Here is a 23,948-nt window from a genome sequence, read left to right on the forward strand (position 1 = left end):
TCTTTTTTCTCTCCCAAGCTTAATTTGTTATAGGCTGCTTTCCTCTGAGATCTGTAGTTGTCTCTCTGAACTACCGGCTTGTGGAAATTTAAATTTTCCCTCTGATGCTTCTCTCTGCACTACATGGTCTTCTGAGATATATTCATCAGCTGACTGTCAAGGCTGTCTCTTCTCTGTCTTTAAGGCTGAGCTACATCATCTGTTCTATGCTGGAACCCAACTTACTACCTGGTAACTGTGTTTGTTTCTCAAGATCCTTTCAGTAGTATCTTTTATTCTCATTTCAAAGCCAGGACTTCTTTTTGGGTCTTGTTACTAGATTACAGTTTCTGTTGAAATAATTCTTGCAGGCCATGCACTTGCAAAATATATGCCCTTTAGTCCAACAAATATGTATTGAATGAGTCAGGTATGAGGAAAGCATAGAGCTCCTTCAGTTAGTTCACAGTTTGTAAGCATATATATAATTCTAATCAAAGCAGTCTGTGAGACGTGCCTTGAAAGCTGAATAAAATTGAAGGGATTCCAAGAAGGAAGAAGTCACTCTTGATCAGGTATTGGGAAAAGCTACTAAAACAAGGGCATTTTACGTAAACCTTAAAAGATAGTAGGATTTGGACTGCAAATAATGAGAGGACAACTTAAATCTCTTGAACATTTGCCCTTTGACGAATACATTTAATTTTTAATGCTTCCTAGGAGTACCTCAGTAGAGACTAAAATCTTGTTCACACTGCCTCTTCCCATTCCCAAACATACTCTTTGTGCCAGCCCTATCTTTAAGGCTTCCTCCTTTTAAGTTTTATAAAACCTCTCCTTGGTTCTGAAGCTCATGGGAGGTTTTCCTGGGGTCTTTGTTTAACTTACCACACTCTGGGCTCCTCTGTCATCTATCTGTAGATTCTCTTTGGTTGGAGAAGACACTGTTCTCTGCTTTGATTTTTCAACTATGCAGGGGTCTTTCTGAATATTTAGTCTCTGCTCCCTAGCATGAGATGAGCCTGGACTTTGAAAGAGGGCTTATAAACCATTCAGGCACTTTTTTTAACTTTTGAATTTTGCCAACAGTTTTTTACTTTTTTCACTCTCATTTTCTCATTATTCATTATTTACAGTGAGGTAAACCATTGTTCTCTTTTTATTTCTTTCAATCACTCAGTCATTGGTTCATTCATCCATTTAATCCCTTAACAAACTGAACATGTAGGGATGTGAAGTTGATCAAGACACATCTCTCTTTTTGGTGAGCTCATCATTTAGTGGAGGTAGGTGGGACAAATTACTAGATTTATTGTGTTTTTTTTGTTTACTTTATTGTCTTTTTTATTATTTATTGTTACTGCATTTTATTGTAGTTGCCAAAGGTTCATAGAGCGTGTTCTGGGAACTTAACAGGGGAGGCATCTAAGCAGACCAGGGGTATCAGGGAATACTCAAAAAAAGTAAAGCTCGGGGCGCCTGGGTGGCTCAGTGGGTTAAAGCCTCTGCCTTTGGCTCGGGTCATGATCCCAGGGTCCTGGGATTGAGCCCCGCGTCGGGCTCTCTGCTCAGCGGGAAGCCTGCTTCCCTTCCTCTCTCTCTGCCTGCCTCTCTGCCTACTGTGATCTCTCTCTGTCAAATAAATAAATAAAATCTTTAAAAAAAAAAAAAAGTAAAGCTCAACTGGAATTTTGAGGAATGAGTAGGAGTTGGCTAATGAAAGGGGTTGGGGAAGAGAGGGATGCCATATAGAGATAGTAGAATGTTTGGAGGCACAGAATTTTGAATGAGTATGTTATTTGAAGAAATATAAACAATATAATTAGGGTAGTTACATGTCAGGCTTTGGAGTTCAGCTATCTGGGATCAGTTCTTGGTTCTACTGTTTATAGCTATAAGACTTTGGGCAAGTCGTGTAACCTCACTGCCTTCAGTCTCCTCTTCTGTAAAATTAAGGTGATGGTAATTTCCACCCAATGGAGCAGTTAGGAGGATTAAATGAGATAACCCACGTAAAGTCCTTAGGGTGCCTGGCACCTAATAAGCACTAAATAAGTGGTGGGGGGGGCAGTGATGGCTGTGAGGAAAGGGAATTGGTAAGGTGTGGGGTTGACAGATCATATACTGAAGGCCTTTTGTGTCAAGCAGTAGAATTGAAGTTTACCGTAGGCCTTAACTGAAGACCATTGAAGGGCAGAGGAGTCACACTATGAGATTCTCTTTGCAGAAAGATCACTAACAACTATGTGGAAGGGGACTGGAATGAAGATTAAAAACCAGTTAGGAAACCCTTGAATGATAAGGATAGGGTAGTGGCAGAAAAAGTTAAAGGAAAAGATGTATTTAAGTGATATTAAGCAGGCAGAATCTACATTCTCTGGGTTCTGTCCTGGTTTCTAGTAACTTCCATGTAATACAGGCTTATTAAGGACTGTAGAGACTGTGATGACATATGGCATCCCACATAAAAGTCCTATCCCTCTTCTTCTGTGTGGTTCCAACTTCGCTTTTGTCCCAGTGGGAAACAAATGTCCATTCCAGCAGTGACCCCTCCTTGTCCTGTCCAGGGTCTGAATGTAGAGTTGCTTCTCTTTTTCTGAGATTCACACTGTATTCCTTTACTCTTCCCAACCAAGTCTTTTTTCTTCCCCCAGCTTTACTAGGATATAATTGATGTATAACATTGTGTAAGCTTAAGGTGTGCAATGTGATGATTTGATACAAGTGCATGCTCTGAGATGTTTACCACAGTAAAGCCTGCACCTCACATAATTATCATTTTTTGTTGTTACGGTGAGAACATTAAAGCTCTGCTCTCATATTGATCTTTCCAGTATATAATATAGTATTTTAGCTATAGTCAACCATGCTGTACCTTAGATCCCCAGAACTTATTCATCTGAACTGAAAGTTTGTACCTCTTGACCAGCATCTCACCATTTCCCCTGTCCCTATCTCCTGCCAAACACCACTCCACTCTTTTTATGTGTTTGGTGTTTTTAGATTTTATGTATAAGGAAGATCATACTGTATTTGTCTCTTTCTGTCTGACTTATTTAATTTAGCATACTGCCCTCAATGTCCATCATGTTACCGCAAAAAGAAGGCTTTCCTCCTTTTTCATTGCTGAGTAATAATTCATTATATTTATATACCACATTTTCTTTATCCATTCATTCACTGGTGTACACTTAGGTTGTTTCCATGTCTTGGCTTTTATGCATAATGCTACAATAAGTGTGGCGGTATCAGTAAATTTTAGAGATAGTTATTTCATTCTCTTTGAATATATACCTGGAAGTAGGATGGCTGGATTATATGATAGTTTTCTTTTTAATTTTTTGCGGAACCTCCATACTATTTTCCATAGTGCTCTACCAATTTACATTTCCTGCAAGCAGTGTGTCAGGATTCCCTTTTCTCTATATCCTGGCCAGTATTTGTTATCTCTTACCTTTCTGAAAATATTTATTCTAACAGATGTGAGATGACATCTCTTTGTGGTTTTTATTTGCATTTTCCTGATGTTTAGTGATATTAAATACTTCTTCATGTACTTGCTGGGCATTCTTTGTTGTTTATTTATTTGAGCAGGGAGCCCCATTCAGGGTTTGATCACAGGACCCTGAGATCATGACCTGAGTGGAGCTCAGATTTAGCCGAATGAGCCACCCAGGCACCTCTTGCTGCTGGACATTTGTATGTCTTCTTTGGAGAAAGGTCTATTCAAGTCTTCTACCTATTTTTTAATCAGATTTTTTCGCTTGCTATTAAGTTATGCAAATTACTTATATTTTGGATATTAATCCCTTACCAGATATAAGGTTAGCAGATGTTTCCTCCCATTTTGTAGGTTGCCTTTTCATTTTGTTGATTGTTTCTTTTGCTCTACAGAAACTTTTTAGTTTGATGTAGTTCCACTTGTTGGTTTTTGCTTTTGGTGTGTGTACTTTGGTATCATATCCAAAAAATCATTGCCAAGACCATTGTCAAGGAACTTTTTCCCTATGTTCTCTTCTGGGAGTTTTATGTTTTCAAGTCTTGTATTTAAGCCCTTAATCTATTTTGAGTTAGTTTTTGTGAGAAGTATAAGAAAGGGGTCCAGGCTCATTCTTTTGCATGTGAGTATCTAGTTATCCCAACACCATTTACTGAAGAGACTATCTTATCTCATATCCGCATTGAGTATTCTTGGCTCATCAAGACCTTATCTTATACAACTAGGCAAATAGCTTCCTAGATACAGTTCTTCTTCCTAATAGCATTCATGAGGTTAAGGGAAGTCCTTAACCCACTGAAGGTTGGACCCACTTGCATGCTAGGTCTGTGCAGTAGCTCCTGCAGAACTTGAAGGAGCTTCTCAGAGCTGAGATGTATATGTATGTGTGTGATAATTTAGGGGAGGTGTCAGAGGAGACTGCCAGTGGGGTCACATGGAACTAGACCTATTTAGTGAGGCTGGAGGGGCAACTTACTTTGCCTGAGGAGTCACTATACTCATAGCTATTGAGAGAATGAGGAAGGGGGTCAGGCATCCTTATCTCTCCTAGACCGACCAAGTGTATCATATTAGTTCCTTGGAGGTGGGGAGAGAAGTTCTCTGGAATGGACTCTTTGTGTATAAGGACCTCCCAACAGTCACCCCTCTGACAGAACATGGGCAGTCTTGTGGAAGACAGGCTCTAGGAGAAGAAGGGTACCTGATTCTAAAGGAAAGGGTATGGGGACGGAAAGAGAAAGAAGATTGGAGACATTCTCCGTATTCTATTCTGACTCTCACTGTCTCCTCTGGAAAAAGAAACAGGAACTACCTCCAGAGGAACAAGGACCCAGCATTCGGAACCTGGATTTTTGGCCCAAACTCATCACGCTCATTGTGTCAATCATAGAGGAAGATAAGAATTCCTACACACTCGTTCTGAACCAGTGCGTATCAACCCACTTGGCCCTGTGTGGTTGGTGGTTGGCATGTCCATCTGTCTAACAGCCTCTTTCTTTCCTATCTCTGTGTGTTTGCAGTGCCACCTCTTCTTCCTGTACGTCCGTCTGTCCCTCTGTCCCTTGTATCTATCTGAGTAACTGTTTCTGGAGACAGGTGTGGAAACATAATGGGGGGCCCTGTCCAGACTGAGCCAGCCTCCCTGGAGTGAAAGTCCCCTGGGAATGGCTGCCATAGGAGTCCCAGGGGATCCAGAGACCATGTGTGTATGAGTTTGTCCACTGTGAATAATGGGCTTTCTTAGGCCCACTCCTTGAACTTTCTCATCCACCTTCTTTAGCCTGGGCCTGCCTTCTAGCTCCAACCCTTCTCTGGGCCTCAAGTCCCTGCCTTCTGGGCATCCTCTTCTCTGGACCACCTTGCCTGAGGGAATCCTTTACCCTACTTGTCCTTCCACTGGCTCCTGGGTCCCTTTTCTCCAGATTGAGCCCCGTTCTATTTCCTAGGCTTCTCCTCTCTTCAATCTGACTTCCAAGAGATTAGGCACATAAGTTTTGGAATCAGTCAAATTAAATAGCTCTTGCTTTGTTCTCTGACTGTGGCTTCTTCCATCATCCAGGTTTCCTCAGGAGTTGAATGTGGGAAAAGTCAGCGCGGAAGTGATGTGGCAGCTCTTTGCCCAAGACATGAAATATGCACTGGAGGGTAAGGGTACGCCAAAGGTAGTGGGCTATAGGCCGTTAGCCCAAGCACCTTGTTTGCTGTCCCTTTCTTCTCCCAGACAATTGTAAGTTCTGGGTGAATGGTATGGTGAGAAACTAGAGGGATTCTAAATCATGTCAGGAGTCCTTAGGTAGGCAAAGGTTCAGCCAAAGTAATAATGGAAATGGCTGTGTGGATGTGAATTTCCCCTTCCAGCTTTAGACCAAGTGCCTGTTTAAGACTTTTCCTCACAAAAAGATCAACTCATCCCATGCTGGGTGTTGTCAAGTGGCCCACTTTCTAGAGTATGAATGGTCTTGTGAAGTTTATCTTTACAGTTTTAAAGAATCATAGAACCTTAAATATATAGATAAGATTATTTTCTCTTATTAGAAACTGCCTGGCCTGGCTTTCCTTAAAAGCTGTTCTGGATTGGTATGACAGAGCCAGAAAGATATTTCTTCCCTCCCTTCTCCTATAAAGCAGTGTCATGGACAAATTATTATTCATCTTGTTTATTTAGCTTATTTTTTTATCCATTTCCTGCTTTGGTTGACAAAGATATCACTGTCTGCCTGTATACTACCTTCCCATTTGTACCCTTCTGTGTTCACTCATTTAGCTGCCTTTCCTGTTGTTTCTGTATGTTAGTTTGCCTCCTCAGTCTGTGCAAGTGGACTTACAAGGAAAGGGAGCAGCCTGGGGTAAGGACAAATCAGAGTCTGGATCTGTTATTTTGGTGGAGTGGCCGGGAAAATGGGTAACCCTCAGACTTAAACTTTTGAGGTTTAGAAGCTGAGGTTGAAAGAAACCTTGAAGATCTGTTTTAAGTTGGAGACAGCCACAAACTGTACATGTACATTCTGTAATTCTGCCCCAGAGCAATGGCTGCCTCTTGCCCACACTGGGTCAAGCTTGGGGCTGTAGCCCAGGCCTTACCCTTTCAGGCCAGTTAGGAAGTCACTTGTCCCCTCTCCAGTAGCACTCAGCAAGCCTAATTTGGGGGAGTATGGTCCAAGTTCTTGAAGAATCCCAGCTCTGAGGGTTTTTGGTGGGGGTGGGGGGGAGGCAAATACCTGTGAAAAGTATATCAGTTTCACAAGAGGCATGGTATGAGGTGGGGCAGAGGTTTTCAAACAGAGGTATCTCAGAAACTAAGTGAAAAGGGAATAGCCAGATAGGGGGAGAGGATTGCTGGGCTCCAGGACTTTCACCTGGTGCCAGTTAAGTCAGTTCTGCTGTTTATCAATTTTATATGGGGTTCTAGATGAGATTTCTCTTGAAAGGGGAGTTCTGCTAATGTTTACAACAAACACAAAAGGATTGAAAAGCTGCTTTAAGGGCGCCTGGGTGGCTCAGTGGTTGAAGCCTCTGCCTTCGCCTCAGGTCATGATCCCAGGGTCCTGGGATCGAGTCCCGCATCGGGCTCTCTGCTCAGCAGGGAGCCTGCCTCCTCCTCCTCTCTCTCTCTGCCTGCCTCTCTGCCTACTTGTGATCTGTCAAATAAATAAAAAAAAAAAAAAGAAAAAAAAAAGAAAAGCTGCTTTAAGAGAGAGAAGTAATGTTAACCTGGTTTCAAATCTCACTTTCACAACCTAATCAGCATTGTGTTTTTATTTTTATTTATTTAAAATTTTTTTTTAAGATTTTTATTTATTTATTTGACAGACAGAGATCACAAGTAGGCAGAGAGGCAGGCAGAGAGAGAGAGGAGGAAGCAGACTCCCTGCTGAGCAGAGAGCCAGATGAGGGGCTTGATCCCAGGACCCTGGGATCATGACCTGAGCCGAAGGCAGAGGTTTTAACCCACTGAGCCACCCAGGTGCCCCAGCATTGTGTTTTTAGACCAATTTTTGTGAGCTCACATTTTCTTATCTGTAAAACGGGAGTGATAATAGCATCTGTTTCATTGAGCTGATGAAATAATGTGTAACACACTTAGGATACTGCTTGGCATTTACTCGGCATTGAGTAAATCTTATTAAAGACAATGAGAAACCCCATAGGCTCATGAGCAGAGATGCAGTACGAGCAAAGTAGCCTTTTTTTTTTTTTTTTTTTTTAAGAGAGAGAAAGAGAGCAAGAGTGAGAGCTTGTGAGTGCGTGGGAAGGGGCAAAGGGAGAGGGAGAAAGAGAATCTTAAGCAGGATCCACACCCAGTGCAGAACCTGATGCAGGGCTCCATCTGACAACCCTAAGATCATGAGCTGAGCTAAAACCAAGAGTCAGACATTTAACCAGCTGAGTCACCCAAGCACCCTACAAAACAGCATTTTTTTAACTTAAATTCAACTAGCCAAGGTACAGCACATCATTAGTTTTTGATATGATTGATCCATTAGTTGAGTATATCACCCAGCATTTTTATAAGAGTTCACATTAGGGGAAAATAGGACAGCTAGAACAAGGAGACACTAGAAGTAGGGACTGGAGATGATGTTGTAGTAATTTAGGGCTGAGGGGTTGGGGTTAGAGTAGTGAATTGGAGAGGGAATAATGAGTTTCAATAGCCACTGGAAGGAAGTTGTAACAGGACTTCATGATGTCAGAATGTGGAGGCTAAGACAAGGGGAGGAGTTTGGAGACCTGGATGATAAAAGGATAGTGTTGACTCCAACTGTGAAAATGGTATCATTCACCCAATTTTTTAAAGTCAGTTTTATTGAGGTATAATTTACATACATAAAATAAAAACACTCTATATTTTGATGAATTTGACAAATACGTGACTAAAGAGGAAGAAGGAAGATGATGATGCTCATCATTGAACAAGAGGCTACAATTAGTGTGTGTACTCGGTTCAGCTTCAGCTGAGATGTTAAATTGTGAAAGATGGGGACTAGAGTTAAACTCTGGCAAAGTGAAATGGCCAGTAGGGCCTTAGACAGACAGTACCAAAACCAAAGAGAGATTTGGGGGAGATAGCAGCAAGCTGAATAATTGAAATCATGAGGTTGAAAGAACTCCAAAGATGAAAGATACGTGGAAGGAGGGATGTGGAAGTCAGGGGCAGGAGAAGATTTAGAGACTCAGTAGCCCTTTATGAGAGACTAACCATCCCTGTACTTTTATCAACAACAACCTCATGCAACTTTATCGGGGCTTGACTCCATGGCACTTGTTAGAATAAAGTGTGACCACTGTTTCAGCAGTCATCCTGTTAGTTTCTGTACTACAGAAATTAATATTGAAATTGAGTTTGGGGATCAGAGTACAGATAACGGATTGACAGAGAAAGGGAGAATTATATAAATACAGTAACTTGAAGATCCCTAGAAGAAAGCAGTTAGGAAGTTTGGGGAGTGATGGAGCAGTACTGCCTCCACTTCTAGTGGGTTACTGAACAGGAAGGAAAGAGAGTCCTCCTCATGGTACATTTTTATGTCTCTAGGTTCATGCACTGGTTTAAGGATAGCAGAGTGTGGGGTGGAAGAGAAGGGGCAAGCCCTGAGAAGTCTCTCTGATGACCCCAGAGGTGGTGCTGCCTGCCGTGCCAGGAGATGAACTTTCCTGGGACTGGGAGCATTTTGCGGCTGAATCCCAAGCTCCCATTTCCTCCACAAGGGTCTGTTGTACTAATTCACAAGGGCCAACTGCCCCAGATTGGATTTCTGCTTTGCTGTGGAGGAGCATCACCCATAGCAACTCAAAGTTGAGCAGTAGAGGTCACAAGGACCCTGAGCTTCCTTTCTCTGTCACTCAGTACTCTTCCCCCATTTGCCTGCTTTTTTTCCATTATGTTATATGTAAGCACATTGTTCGATTTTATTATTTCAAATTAATTTTTTATTTATAAAGGGGATGGATTAAGAGAACCTGTTGTTGTAGCCAGTGTGCCAGGCATTCTGGTCCAGGGGTGGTGTTTGTCCTGGATTCTCCAGAAGGCTCTGAAGATCCAGTTAGATGACCTTAAAAGTCCATAATAAGCATCCCATTTTTTAAAAAAGATTTTATTTATTTATTTGACAGACAGAGATCACAAGTAGGCAGAGAGGCAGGCAGAGAGAGAGAGAAGGGAAAGCGGGCTCCCTGCTGAGCAGAGAGCCCAATGCGGGGCTCGATCCCAGGACCCTGGGATCATGACCTGAGCTGAAGGCAGAGGCTTAACCCACTGAGCCACCCAGGCGCCCCAAGCATCCCATTTTTTACAGCATAATAGCCCTTTCATCTGCTATGTTCCTGTGGTTTCCAAACTGACTATTCTTATTTGCATACTTCTCGGAGAGTTCATTTTCTCAGTGTCTCAACCGTATTCTGGGGCACTTTAGTTTACCTTAAGATGCTATTACACTCTGGCTGCTTAACTGCTCTTTCTGTCAGCCCATTGTGGTTTTCCCTGTCTCTGTAGTTGTCATTGACTCATTCATGCTGTGTGTAGCTGCTCATCGCTTCATCTAAGCCGATCTGAGGGAATGGCCCAGCTACTAGGATTAGAGAAGTCCTAGGAAACCACCATCCCTCACTAGTCCTGGGTAGCCTCTCCACTAATCAACATTAGCACCCACATCTCTTTCTCCTCTTCTTCACCAGATGCCAGTATCTCAGTTGACACTTTTAGAAGCTAGAGCAAGAAGACTTCTATCTGGGAGTTTGGCTTAGTCTCTAAAAGATTTGGGCCAGGCTCTTGGAGAGCAGAGTACTAGTAGGGGGTGATGGTTGTGAGGAAGTGGTTGGGAATCACCCTTGTTTTAAGACTTCTCATAGAGCTGCCCGGCCACATCTGCTGCTTTGGGAAAGCTCAGGAACCATGGCCTCTGCTGCTGGGACCTGACTCAGCTTCCTTCCCCACCACTAGAGCATGAGAAAGACCGGCTGTGTAAGAGTGCTGACTACATGAACCTACACTTCAAGGTGAAGTGGCTCCACAATGAATATGTGCGAGATCTGCCTGCCCTCCAGGGGCAGGTGCCTGAGTACCCAGTGTGAGTCATCATGTGGGCACTACATGGGGAAGGGAAGGAGTCCCTCCATCTTAGGGGGTGGGCAGGACCTATGTCTTCATTTCAGTTCAGCAAGCCAGTCTTAAGACTGCCAGTTCTAGGCTCTGTTGTAGAAAGAGAAAAGCATCAAACTGTGCCCTATCTTCTAGAAGACCCTAGTCTGGTGGAGCTGTTAAGCACATGACATATGCCAACCACTGGCTCTAACCCCCAATTTTCCTGCCTGGCTGCAGGTGGTTTGAACAGTTTGTCCTGCAATGGCTGGATGAAAATGAGGATGTGTCCCTGGAATTCCTGCGTGGGGCCCTAGAACGAGATAAGAAGGATGGGGTAAGTTGGAGCCTTGGACTGCACTTGGGTCAGGCCAGGTGTCCCAGCATTTAGCTGCCAGCAAAAGTTCCAGGGCTTTACGCTGCCTTCGGCTCGGGTCATGATCTCGGGGTCCTGGGATCGAGTCCCACTTAGGGCTCTCTGCTCAGCAGGGAGCCTGCTTCCCTCTCTCTCTCTGCCTGCCTCTCTGCTACTTGTGATATCTCTCTGTCAAATAAATAAATAAAATCTTAAAAAAAAAAAAAAGTAAAAGGGCTTTAGTTTCTTTCCTGTGGAGTTCATAAGGAGGGCCAAAGAGCCTCCCCTGCTAGGCAGAGCCCTTTTGAACCCTATACACTTGGGAAAAGGTAGTGGCTAAAGATGACAATCCTATTTTTGGCCTTCCTTAGTTCCAGCAGACATCAGAGCATGCACTCTTTTCCTGCTCTGTGGTGGACGTCTTCACACAGCTAAACCAGAGCTTTGAAATCATCCGGAAGCTGGAATGCCCAGACCCCAGCATCCTTGCCCACTACATGAGGAGATTTGCTAAGGTGACCATGACCCTCCCTTTCCCCTTCCATTTGCCTTTACCATGCTCACAGCCTCATCACAGGCCTGAGCTCAGTTCCTCTCTGTGGTGGCCTTCCGGTAAAGTCTGGCATCACCCCGTTCTCATTTGCTTGTGTCTGGGGCAGACTGGTGGGTTTATCTTGGTGTGTTTCTGGGGTTGAGAGGGAGCTTTGTCCCTTACTATGAGATTCCGCTCTACCTCCCTATTGTTGTTCTGGGATGACAGGTATGATCTCAGGCAAGATCTGTGTAGGGAAAGCTAAGGGTTCCCTTTCCTTTCCTTTTCTCTTTTTCTTTTTTGTTTTCAGACCATCGGGAAGGTGCTGATGCAATATGCAAACATCTTATCAAAGAGCTTCCCAGATTATTGCACAAAGGAGAAAATGGTGAGGGTCAGGTCCTGGGAGCCTAGAGAAGAGAGTGGAAGACATTTGAATCCTTGCTTTTGAGGCTATCCTCAGAGCTGAGGGTGGGGGTGATGCTCCTGACTTGATTCCCAGTAGGGCTTCTTTTGAGATTATGACACAAAATAAGAAGAACTTGACTAGGAGTTCGTCTGAACCTCCATTTGGTACTTAATTTTCTACTAGAGCTTTACTTAATCTTTCTTAAAAAAAAAAAAAATTAAGACATTCAAAGAGTTAAAAGAATAATGCCATGCATACCTGAGGCCCACCACCCTGCTTAAAAACGGAAACATTTGCTCCTAGTCTTCGTTCAAGGAGAACTGTCTGAATTGGTTCCAGATCTCAGTGCTTAGGAAGAGATGCATATAATATGTGTTGTAAATTCTGTGTCACTTTTGGAGTAGTATGAGAGAGATACCTTAGTCTGATAGGTCCTGTGCCAAAAGAAGTCAAGACTCAACAGCTCCATCTTCCCCAAAGCCCTGCATCCTGATGAACAACATGCAGCAACTGAGGGTCCAGCTGGAGAAAATGTTTGAGGCCATGGGAGGCAAGGAGGTAGGTCTCAGGGTGTGGGGTTGCAGTGCTTTCCCTTTGTTCCTTAGCTCCCTGGCCATAGAACTCTACCATCTCCTGACTAGGTATACGCCAGCAATTTAGCTTAGGGTCTGGGCTGGTTTAAGCTGAGGGATTTAAATAGACACTGGGGTAAAGGCCTTCTGAGGGAGGGTTTAGGGGTGCAGGAGGGAAGAAAAGTGTACAAAAACCAGCTCAGCCAAGCATACTTTCTGTTAATACAGTTGGACCCTGAAGCTGCAGACAGTCTGAAGGAGCTGCAGGTGAAACTGAATACAGTTTTGGATGAACTCAGCATGGTATTTGGAAACAGGTCAGTGGCCCCAAGCATACAGCCATAGAGCCAGGTATGGCCCCTGGCCAGTCCCAAAGCCCCTGCCCCACACCCTCCATCCAGCTGCAGGATGTGGATCTTTCCTCTCCTCCTGTTGGCTGTCCCTGTTGGAGCTGCATCAGGAGTATGCTGGAGTGGGACTGAATAGCTGGTGTTGCTCCAAGGACAGTGCGTGTTTGGGCAGGGGAGGGCTGCACTGCGGGCACATGTGTAGTTTTCAGGTGCGGATTGATGAGTGTGTTCGACAAATGGCTGACATCCTGGGCCAGGTTCGGGGCCCAGGGAATGCATCCCCCAACGCCAGGGCTTCAGTGGCTCAGGATGCAGATAGTGTGCTCCGGCCTCTCATGGACTTCCTGGATGGCAAGTGAGTACAGCACTCAACTGTCCTGTGGGACAGGCAAGGCAGAGGCAATCACATGGAGAAGCCTCTCAGGGAAAGGGGCTCTCAAACTCTAGCTCTAGTCTTACCTGTTACATGGGCCCACAGCCTCACACTCTTTGCCACTGTATGTGAGAAGACAGTCCTGAAGCGTGTACTGAAGGAGCTCTGGCGGGTGGTGATGAACACAATGGAAAGGATGATTGTTCTGCCCCCACTCACTGACCAGACGGTAAGGACGCTCCCCTTCCACTTCCTCCTGTTGTCTCCTCTATCTTGCTCCACACTTCCTGATCAAGTTTGGAGTCCTCTGCTTTTGACCAATCCCCTCTCTGCCCAGGGCACCCAGCTAATCTTCACTGCTGCCAAGGAGCTGAGCCATCTTTCCAAACTCAAGGTACTGTGGATGTATGGGGTCCTTCTCAGGCTGGGGGTGACAGGATGCCAGGAGGAAGAATATTTGAGCTTTGGAGACGGAAGAGGAAAAGAATGAGAGGAACATGTAATATAAGCTTGCAGATGGGGAAAGACTGTCATGGCAGCCCCAAGCTGTCCTGATGCTATTGCTTTCTCTGGGGTTCCAGGACCACATGGTACGAGAGGAAACCCGGAATCTCACTCCAAAGCAGTGTGCCGTCCTTGACCTCGCTCTGGACACCATCAAGGTGGAGACCTGCCTCTTCTCCAAACAGTCATGCCTCATGTTCCTGGTGTTCCACTCTGCCAAACTGATGTCCCCTGGGCTCTTGCCTCCCCACATCCAGAAGAGAGTGATTTTTTATGTTTGTTACTTTCCCTGTTGTATCCATATTTCTGCTTGGGAGCAACCAAAAGTTACCTCCTTTATGGTCTCAGATGACTTACCACAGACCCAGAGCACTATTCCTGGGTTTTGAGTATAGTTCAGTCTACTTAGTTCTTATTGCCATTCCTGAATATTTTCCACTGGGAATTAATCTTTCAGATCCTCATACCCCAGATCTGGCAGAAATTTCCCTCTTCCACTTATATATAAATTTATTTGGGCTTTCTACTACCCATTCCTTCATTCAGCCAGGCAACATGTGCACATGACATTGTGCATGAAGGATACAGAGAAAATCTGATATAGTTCCTAGCTTTAAGATGCTTATAATTTGGTAAGGCAGGTACACATAAACCGTGATATGGGGCAGTTGGGAGAATTATGTTAAAGGATAATGTTCTCTAATAAGAGTTCAGAGGGGTAAAAGAGCACTTCTGGCAATTCTCTGCCTGAAATGCTTCTATTCCCTATCTTTGCTAGTCTGGATAGATCCATATTTCAAAGACCCGCATCCAGGAATGTGGCCATCCCTCCTCACTGCTCCTATACAAATAGTAACTCTTCACCTGAGAGATTGTGACTCTGTGTGGTATTTCCGATCTTGTTGTCTATTGAATGGCTTATTGTCCTCATCATCCTCTTTTGGCATCTTCATTGAGCTTCTGCTCAGATAGGATTTTCTCTGAGGACAGTGTGGAAAGCTGCTTCTTTATAAGGGGAGGAGGCTATAGCAGGTATTCTTTTGTCTTTCAGCAATACTTTCATGCAGGAGGTAATGGGCTGAAGAAAACCTTCCTGGAGAAGAGCCCAGATCTGCAGTCCCTACGCTATGCCCTATCTCTGTACACACAGACCACCGACACACTCATCAAAACCTTTGTGCGCTCACAGACTGCCCAGGGTAAGGCCTAAGGGCTTTGGGTCCCTATCTCCATTCCTTGATACATTTCTGCCTCTAGGGAGTCATTAGCTTCCAGCCCTTAGGAAGGATCCAGGTACTTCTCCAGAGAGCCTATCAAACTCAGATCCCAGGATTTCTTGAGGGACCCCAGTACTCACCCCCACACCATACCCATACCAGACAGGAAAATGACAGGTACCTGGGAAATGTGCCTGAGATTCTTTTTCCAGACATTTGCGGGCTAGTGCATGTTTATCAAGGAGTGTACCCTGTCTTTTAGGAAGTATCTGTCAGGAAGCCTGGAGAATGAGTGATTGAGACACTCAAGAAAACTCATAGCTTTGGGAATCTTGTTGGAAGTTATCCTGGAGAGAGAAAGCAAAAGACTACAGATTGTCTAGTGTGGATGAGAAAAAAGACTAGGAGAGGCAAACTATGGGAGCAGTTGAAAAGAGGATGTGGATCTTGGGGCTCTGTGCATAGCTGAGGTTCCAGCCTCATGGGTGATGCTTATGCGTAGGGGCCCAGGTAGCTGGTTTTCTCCCAGTGACTTCCAGTCCTTAGAACCCCTCCCCTCTTTAGGCAGTCCTCTCTATAAACAAAACACATCTACCTAGAGATGGTTCAGACTGAAATTCTGCCCCTAGCCCTGGATCAGAGCCCTCCCAGAAAAGACTTTCAGGCACATTTATTATTTCATCTGGGGAACCCTGGGTGTGATGCCGAGTGAATCTGATGGCGGGAGTGGGAGAATTTAGGCTTTCTTAGGCTGTGGATTCAGAGCTCAGAGCTGACCTGAAGGGGAAGAGGGATCTAAGCAGTTAGACTAGAGTTGATAGAAGGTGAAAAGATGCAAGGGACTTGTAGCACTCCTCCATTTTCCACACCTGTTCTTATTTCAAGTCCAGGATGGGAAGAAGAGAGAGCAAAGGAGTTATGAGCCTTGCTCAAGGGGGCATGGAGATCTTTTAAAGAGCTGTACATGGAAAGACCTGTAACATCAGGGGAGGATCTGAGTTCATCCAGAAAGACTTTTTAGAAATCCTGAATTTTAAGCTAGATGTAAAGATGAGGAAAGGCTGAAATGGGCACGTATGTGATAAGAGCAAGGGCAGGTACTGCAGGGAGGATCCAAGTGTGTGTGTATACCTTTCGTACCCATTGTTTTATCATTTAAGGCCTAGGAAATTAAAGCCTACAACATCTCTCTTTCCTGGCCTGATGGTCTCAAATACCTTCTCTCTGTATGTTCTTTTGCTTTTCCCCCATGATCTGGTTGATCTTTGACCTATGAAGTCTAATTTGGAGCACTGAGGCATTGACCCCAGCTCTTTGACTTCTCTTTCCACCTCAGCTCTGTGATCCCTCAAAATATGTGTAGAGTTGCTCCAGATGGCTGTTAACACCTTAGACCTCTAACTGATTATTCTTTCTCTGTCCTGCTGCTGCTACTACTTCTTGACTTGCCTGTTCTCACTCAGTGCATGATGGGAAAGGTATTAGGTTTACAGCTAATGAGGACATTCGGCCGGAAAAGGGTATGTTGTATACCTTGCACATGTGAATCTAACATAGGCTAACACTGTTCCCTATGAACTAGAATGAGCTGCTGCTTAGGCTGGCAGTATGGGAGCTATGTGTCAAAGTTCAGAAGCTCTATCCCAAGTCTCAGAGATGAGTGTTGTATTCATACAGTCTGAGAAGGGGTTGACAGTAGTTCTGTCCTCAGGATTCCCCCACCCCTCCACTTGAGGACAGAGTTTTATCTGGGGTGCAGAGTACCGGTATTTTATCAAAATAGTGAGACCTCTGCTGAGGGGAGCCTACAAACTGGCCAGAGACTGGGACTTGTGGAGGGGTCCAGGTGTGAATAGGACAAAGTCTGAGCAGGGCAGCCTCCCAACCAGGGACGTCGCAGAATCCAAGGATAGGTGGGAGAGTGGAGAGTATTGCCTTGGCTAGAAGGGACCCACATTGTTCCATTGAGACACTGTGGGGTGGCCATAATTTCCAGACAAAAATACAAGGTGGCGATACTGTCCTTCTCTCTAATATCTTTCAATGAAAAATTCTTCAGCCTGGGAGATAAGAGAGGTTTGGGGAACCGGAGAGATTTCCCAGTGCATTTTTGGAACATTTCACCTAAGATGTCGTCACCTTAATGTATTATAATACACAACTTCATTCTTTATCCTCTTGCTTTCCCTTCTCCCATTGCTTACTTCTCCATGGCTACTTTGGGTGATTGCTTCAGACTTTAGGATATAAGGTGGTGGCCTCCTAACTCCTCAGTTTTACCTGGGATAATTAGGCCTGAAGTCTTAGTGTTCTTCAGTGAGGGACCAACTGTCCATCTGTCCTTCAGGGTCTGGTATAGATGATCCTGTGGGAGAAGTGTCCATTCAGGTGGACTTGTTTACACATCCTGGAACTGGGGAGCACAAGGTCACAGTGAAAGGTGAGTGGCACAGACTTACAAGTTGTAGACTGTTTCTTATGCACTAGCCTCATCAATTAAAGGCAGGGGCTGCTTTATCTCAGTCCTCGAACTTAGCCTTCCTCCAAGGGGATTGCCACCTGGGGGCTCAAGAACTGGGAACACATGGTGGGATCCCTCACAGGCTTCCTTTGTTTGGGCAGTGGTAGCAGCCAATGACCTCAAGTGGCAGACAGCAGGTATGTTCCGGCCCTTTGTGGAAGTGACCATGGTTGGCCCACACCAAAGTGACAAGAAGAGGAAGTTCACAACCAAATCAAAGAGCAACAACTGGGCCCCCAAGTACAATGAGACATTTCACTTGTGAGTTATGGGGTAGGGGACCTCTAGGACTCTGGGGTGGGGGTGAGCTGGGAGGTAAGACTTGAGAGGGAAGAGGAGGGAATGGGTCAGATGGTGGCTGGGGTAAATTCATCTGAAGACTCTTTCAGCTCTGGCTTCCTCCCTTCCACCCATCCTGTGCTCACAGCCTCCTGGGAAATGAAGAGGGACCAGAAGCCTATGAGTTGCAAATATGTGTGAAGGATTACTGCTTTGCCCGTGAGGATCGTGTTCTGGGGCTGGCTGTGATGCCTCTGAGGGATGTGGCAGCCAAGGGCAGCTGTGCTTGCTGGTGCCCCTTGGGCCGGAAGATCCACATGGATGAGACAGGAATGACTATTCTCCGGATTCTATCTCAGAGGAGCAATGACGAAGTGGCTCGAGAGTTTGTGAAGCTCAAATCAGAGTCTCGTTCCATAGAAGAGGAGAGCTGAGCACCTAGCTTCCTGTGCCAACCAGATGGCATCAGTTCCACAAATCAGTGCCAGTGAGAGTTACTATGTAACCAGCTTAAGGTCCTCATAGTTGAGAGGCTGACTCCTTCAGTTTGAGGACATTAAAGGAAAAATTTGGGGTGATGAAAGTATGGCTTTTCACAGAAAGGGTCACGAATCCCTGACCAGCAGGTCTGTGGTGCTAGGAGCTGGGCTGTGGGTATTACTGCATAGGGAAGTTTTCCATAAAGGGAGGGACAGACATTTCTGAGAGTATCAGCCATTCTTTGTAGACACCCCTCTTCATGCCACACCTTATCCAGCTAGACCCATACATATCAACCATTAGAAGAACAAGTTTAGAGAGCCTGGAGCATGTATCTGGTTAGCTAAATAGTCAGTTGAGCCTCAAGGTGTTGCTGAGCCCTATAGTCTGGATTGGAGTATGGCCGGGGCAGGAATGTACAGAAGAGAATTTAGAGTCTCCCTTGAGCAGGATCCACTGGTTTTGTGTGGCTCCATGAAAACAAGGCTTTGAGACTGAACAAGATACCTTCTGGAAATGAGCTGTGCTAATCTTTTTCCCCAAATATGTCATGAGTAGAATAGGTTCACATGATACTTCAGAGCCCTGAGCAGAATATTCCAAAGAGGCCACCTGCCCAGGAGTCCCCCTCCTTCACTCCTGTAGGAAGGGGAACAATGTTGTTTCAGAACATGAGAGGCTATTCCTCTGTGTGTGCACCTGAGGGCTAGTTGAAGGATCCAGGAAAGAGGGCTGTATTTTCTTCTTGGATAGACTCTGAACAAAGCCAAAAATTGTAGAAACCAGTTTAGAAGGAGTCCTCTTCACCTATGGCTACTGCCTCTGGTTGTTCTCTCCTTTGCAGAAGGAATCTAGTCTTTGGCCTCACTCCCTTTCATCTAGGTCAGCTGCTGTTCGCCTCACAGATGTTCAACCCTACAGAAGGAGCTTGGACTATGATCCCTCTGTACAGGCTGGATAGAGGGGCCATCAACATTCCTTGGGAAGTCAAAGACAAATTCTTTTAGAAGGTCATATGAACTTCTCAGCCCTTGATCAGAGAAGTGACATGGTTCTTGGATATCCTTGGTAGCAGCCTCCTGGACCTCTTGAGGACTCCGTGTTATCCACAGCTGTACCAGCCATTACATATAACAAGAAACTAAGCATCTTTGCTGTTGTTAATTACTGTATGTGCCATTGTCACAGGACATTTTTGGCTAGTCTATAATAAATTATCTTAGAGCAGCCTCTGGGGTCCCGTAATTCTGTTAAGGTGTGGAAAGCTATAGAAATGACTATCCTGTGTAAGCCTGTATAATGGTAAATTTTTTACCTGGCTCTGCTGCCTCTTTTCCCCAACAATGTAAAACAGCTCTGGATAAGTACCAAGCAGTAAAGCAGGTAATGTGGGCTAGCATCTTGGCCTTGACCTGAGACTACCAATCCAGTAACAGAGTCATGGGGACCCAAGGTATCAGCTTCCTGCAAAAGGTCCAGAAGAGTAGGAGATGTCATGTGCTAGTAGTATAAACTAGTCCATGTTGTGAGGACAAGGTAAGGGTGTGTTTCTGGGGATTGGTAGAGGGCTGAGGCTGCCATGTACAGGACAGAGGAATAGGCCTAAGAGTAGAAATTGGACTTTCATTTGGGAAGATTCAAGGAAATAAAGCTGGAGTAAAAAGTCTCTTCCTATATTGGAAGAAACAAGGTAAAATGAGGCCTCCTGGCAGGGAGATCAGAGAAACTGACACAAAAAAGTGCTTACCTAGTTTCTTAACCCTTGTGGGGTGGGAGCTGAGGGGGAGCATAGGATAGGGAATTAACTCCAGCCTTCCAGTTCCTCATTTCCATTTGCTTGCTAAATAAATCCTTACAATTCAGTTCCCCAGTTATTTTTAAAACTTCCTCCTTCTTCTGGAAGCCATTTGTGCTCTGTCATTTCTGCCTTAAACTTACCTATTGAATCCATTGTCTTACCTTGGTTCCCAGTACCACAAATGGAATAGTGGCTTTTAGTTCCTCTTATCTGGATATTACTGTGATAATCACCTGCCTCCGTTCTGCCCCAGCCCTCTTCACAGATTCTGGTCTCTCTCCTGTTAAAACTATTCAGTAGTTACCTATCCTAGCCTTTGGGCTGAAATTCTAAGATCCTCCAGGACAGTGCAGACACCCCCCTACCATCCTGTAGTTAGCTGTTCTAAAGCTCTTCCCTATAGTTCCAACCATACACACACACTGCACTCCTACCCTTCAGTGCCTTTGCACATTCTGTTCCCCCTTCCTGGAATGGCCTGCAGGCTTTTCCATGGCCTTCTAGGTTCTGCTACTTCATGGCAGCCTTTAGGACCCAACCAACCCTGAACCCCTTCGCAGAGCACTTAAGTTATAATTTACTTGTTTGTCTTCCTCAAAAGTCTGCGATCTACCCAAAGGCAGGGTCTGAGTATTTCATCTGTATTCCCCAGCGTCAGGAACTTAGAGCCAGGCCAACAGCTACAGGACTGCTTTGGGAAACCAAGGCGGGAGGGGCGGTTGGCGGGCTCCTGAGAAGAGGGGCGTGGTCCCCCGCCCCCTGCTAGTGAGGAGGGGCGTGGTCAGAGGCGGGACTCTGCCCTAAACCCTACCCTGGGCCTCTAGGGCGCTTGCGCAGAAAGCGTTAAGATGGAGATCCGTGAAGTTGGCGGCAGCACAGCAATGGTGAGCCAGAAGCGCCCGAAGGTGGCGCCGGAGGAGAGGTTATTGCCTTCTCCCTCCCAACACTGAAGAGACTAACCCTGAAGAGACTACCTGACTGGGGTACAGCTGTGTGTACTTCCCACTAACACCTGTCTATCCTCATACTCTCTTGTAAACTGTTCTCCCGATACTCCCCGAGGTTATTGCCCCCTCCCCATACTTGAATATACATAAGGGTTTCCCAGACACTCCAGAGAAGATAAGTTTGCCTGAATACCTAGCAAAGGGGATTTTTATTCCCCACCACATACTTCCCAAAGTGGGACACATTTACCCAGTTACCTCTTGAAACAGATACCCCCAAACTCCTAGCTAAGGCGCATTCTATTAACTCAACGGAGTTTGTCCATTTCTCCAGCAATATCCAGATTCACCGAAAAAAAGCATAGATCTTATACTACATTTGACTTGAAAGTGGCACATTTGTTATCATTCTCTCATCTGGCACACGAGACTTACTCCATAAAGAAAAGTCAAACTCTGGCTGGCTACCCAGGGCTTGCAACAGCCTTGCAAGTTTGAATTAGTAGCTATTTAAAACCAGATTTCACATTTTAACAATGCAGATTTACAGCCTTTTTTTTTTTTTTTTTTTAAAGGAGATCTGTTAACTTTTAACTCACATTCCCACAAAGCAACTGGTGGTTGGAACTGAAAAGCAACTGTTAATTTACTATAGTTCACTACAGACTCCATTACTCTTTGTTTACTTACAGTGAGCTTTGCTTTATTTGCCTGGCATCTGGTAGGCATTTGAGTTTGTGCCTCTGTTGTTAAGATGTAGGACTTTAGCTTGGGTCATTTTTTGAGTCAACACTCTGAGCTTTTAGTGGAAATTGAAATCCAAAGAAGATGGCTGATATGTTTAGATTCTTTTTGGTTTCTGCAATGTTCCGATTAGGATCAGAAATCGTCCTAATACCTAAAACCCAGGGTGAAATCTGTACCAACGTCTTTGTGGTAAGAGAATTCAATCAAAATATTTATAAGTAGTTCTCCGGTGCATTTGATCTTGAAGAAAGCCAGTGTGCCCAGCCCCTCTCTGGTGAGGTCAGGCCAAGGACAAGAGGTTACTCATTTCTCTTTGAAGACCTAGTTTAATAAGGCCCCAGCTGTACAGGAAGTGTAAGAGATCTGTACAGGAAGTCATGTCTCAAAAGTGCTATCTCCCTTGTTCCAAAACACACAGATGATAACCTTCTTTCCTCCCTCAGGGAAATAACAGGCCTCATAATAATCAAGAATGGTGATAATCTGGGGTGCCTGGGTGACTCAGTTGGTGAAACATCTGCCTGTGGCTCATGATCTCAGGGTCCTGGGGCCGAGCCCCATATCGGGCTCCCTGCTAAGGGAGGCTGCTTCTCCCTCTCCTTCTGCCTGCCACTACCACTTCTTGTCCTCTGTCTCATTTTCTCTCTCTTTCTCTGTGTCAAATAAATAAATAAAATCTCAAAAAGAAAGAAGAATGGTGATAATCTGCAGGCTTTATCTAATCAGAAGTAGAATAGAAGTACTTTTAATGATGGATTTTTAAAAAGGTTTATTTATCTTAGAGGGAGAACATGAGCAGGAGGAGCAGAAGGAGAGAGAATCTCAAGCAAACTCTTCACTGAGAGCAGAGCCTGACGAGCTCAAGCTCATGACTCCCAGATCATGATCTGAGCAGAAGCCAAGAATCCTTTGTTTAACCAGGTGCCCCAATAGTGGATTTTTAAAGGAGCAAAATCACTTCTTTGAGCACAAGTATATGATCTACCTATTTATTTATTTATTTATTTATTTACCTATTTATTGTGAATATTCAGACTCACTCCATGAATGAAACTGCTATACCTAGAAGCAGAATAGCAAAGCTGAAGAAGCAACATGGAATAATGGAAATGGTATTGAAGTGGAAGTAAAAAAACATGAATATTGGTATCAGCTCTACTACATACTAATAAAGGACCTTGCTTTTTAACTTCTCAGAGGCTCAGTTTCCTGCATCTGTTAAAATAGACTAATAATTCCTGCCATGTCTACCTCAGAGGGAGCAAATGGGCTCATTTAAATGTGAAAGCACCTTGAAACTATTCACTTTCTCTAGGTGTATAGGGTTTACTATTATAATGATCCTCTGAATTCTGATTAACTTCTAAGGAATTAGTCTTGCATCACAGGTTCAAAATGAGCAAATACTTGCTGGGCACATACTGTATGCTGGATAGTTGTCTAGGCACACGGCTTAGCATTGAACAAAACAAAAACTGAAAAAATTTAAGTATGAGTCATTAGCATATTGCATACCCAGCGCAGTTATCACAGCATGTGAAACAATAGGAAGAATCTAGATGATGGGTTTGGGTTTGCCACTATTCTGTAGCTGTGTAAAACTAAACCACATCTATAAAATAAAGAAGTTAGACAAGGTAACCTCTAAGTTTCCTTTTAAAATGTGTTTGTCATTAGAGATTCTAATTGCTGAAGTTCCCTACTGCTAAGAGCTTATTGCCCTGCAGGGATGATCAGACTGACAAAACTGAATGATCATAGAACTATAGGACAATAGAGTACTAATATCACACTAGATATGCCACACGGCACAATAGTGGCAACAACAGTGTTTTTCTGTAGGTAACAGTATTTTAGAGAGGCTTCTTGGAAGACCAGGGAATCCCAGAAGGATGGAAAACTTTAGATCAGAGGAAAAGGAGACTCCTTCTTTAATATTAAAGATATTAGAAATTGAATGAATCGAAGTGCAACAACATGCCATTTTTTTGTTTTGTTTTCCTAGTTTATCAGTCAGAATCCTTGCAGAAAAATAGCTGGTGCATTCAAAAGGATTTAAATGAAGAGTTTAACCAAAGGATTGTTTACAGAAGTACAATCAGTATTCACAGGAACTAGAAAGAAATGTTGAAACACATCAACAGTGGCAAGTTAGTAGGACTCCTAGACCCGAGGGGGAAGGGGAAGGAGAAGGAGTGTTGTTCCTAGAGACCACCTACAGCTACAATCTGGAAGAGGACTGCCTGACAAGAGCTGTGGCCAGAAGGGCTAAGCAGTTGCTCTAAGCAGAAATGAAGTAAAGAAATAAATG

At 44.4% G+C, this 23,948-nt stretch overlaps 1 protein-coding gene across 13 annotated transcripts in view; it reads left to right on the forward strand.

The window, feature by feature from the left end:
* Positions 1-19,372, forward strand: part of UNC13B (unc-13 homolog B) — a 219,410-nt gene extending 200,038 nt beyond the window's left edge. For 4 of the 13 annotated variants that reach the window (XM_032860478.1, XM_032860479.1, XM_032860473.1 and 1 more), the window contains 17 exons: positions 4,778-4,905; positions 5,538-5,623; positions 10,416-10,542; positions 10,794-10,890; positions 11,280-11,423; positions 11,751-11,828; positions 12,330-12,407; positions 12,650-12,738; positions 12,974-13,126; positions 13,250-13,373; positions 13,482-13,538; positions 13,726-13,806; positions 14,700-14,847; positions 16,329-16,385; positions 17,213-17,305; positions 17,488-17,647; positions 17,814-18,099. In XM_032860478.1, coding sequence (XP_032716369.1) covers positions 4,778-4,905; positions 5,538-5,623; positions 10,416-10,542; positions 10,794-10,890; positions 11,280-11,423; positions 11,751-11,828; positions 12,330-12,407; positions 12,650-12,738; positions 12,974-13,126; positions 13,250-13,373; positions 13,482-13,538; positions 13,726-13,806; positions 14,700-14,847; positions 16,329-16,385; positions 17,213-17,305; positions 17,488-17,647; positions 17,814-18,099 — 1,986 coding nt within the window. Of the gene's footprint in view, positions 1-4,777; positions 4,906-5,537; positions 5,624-10,415; positions 10,543-10,793; positions 10,891-11,279; positions 11,424-11,750; positions 11,829-12,329; positions 12,424-12,498; positions 12,548-12,649; positions 12,739-12,973; positions 13,127-13,249; positions 13,539-13,725; positions 13,807-14,699; positions 14,848-16,328; positions 16,386-17,212; positions 17,306-17,487; positions 17,648-17,813 lie in introns of those variants that run through there. The other 9 variants (XM_032860476.1, XM_032860477.1, XM_032860483.1 and 6 more) reach the window with 4 other exon arrangements.
* Positions 19,373-23,948: the final 4,576 nt, after the last annotated feature.

Source organism: Lontra canadensis, unplaced genomic scaffold, assembly GCF_010015895.1.
Source record: "Lontra canadensis isolate GAN:19392208 unplaced genomic scaffold, GSC_riverotter_1.0 scaffold19, whole genome shotgun sequence".
Lineage (NCBI taxonomy): Eukaryota > Metazoa > Chordata > Mammalia > Carnivora > Mustelidae > Lontra > Lontra canadensis.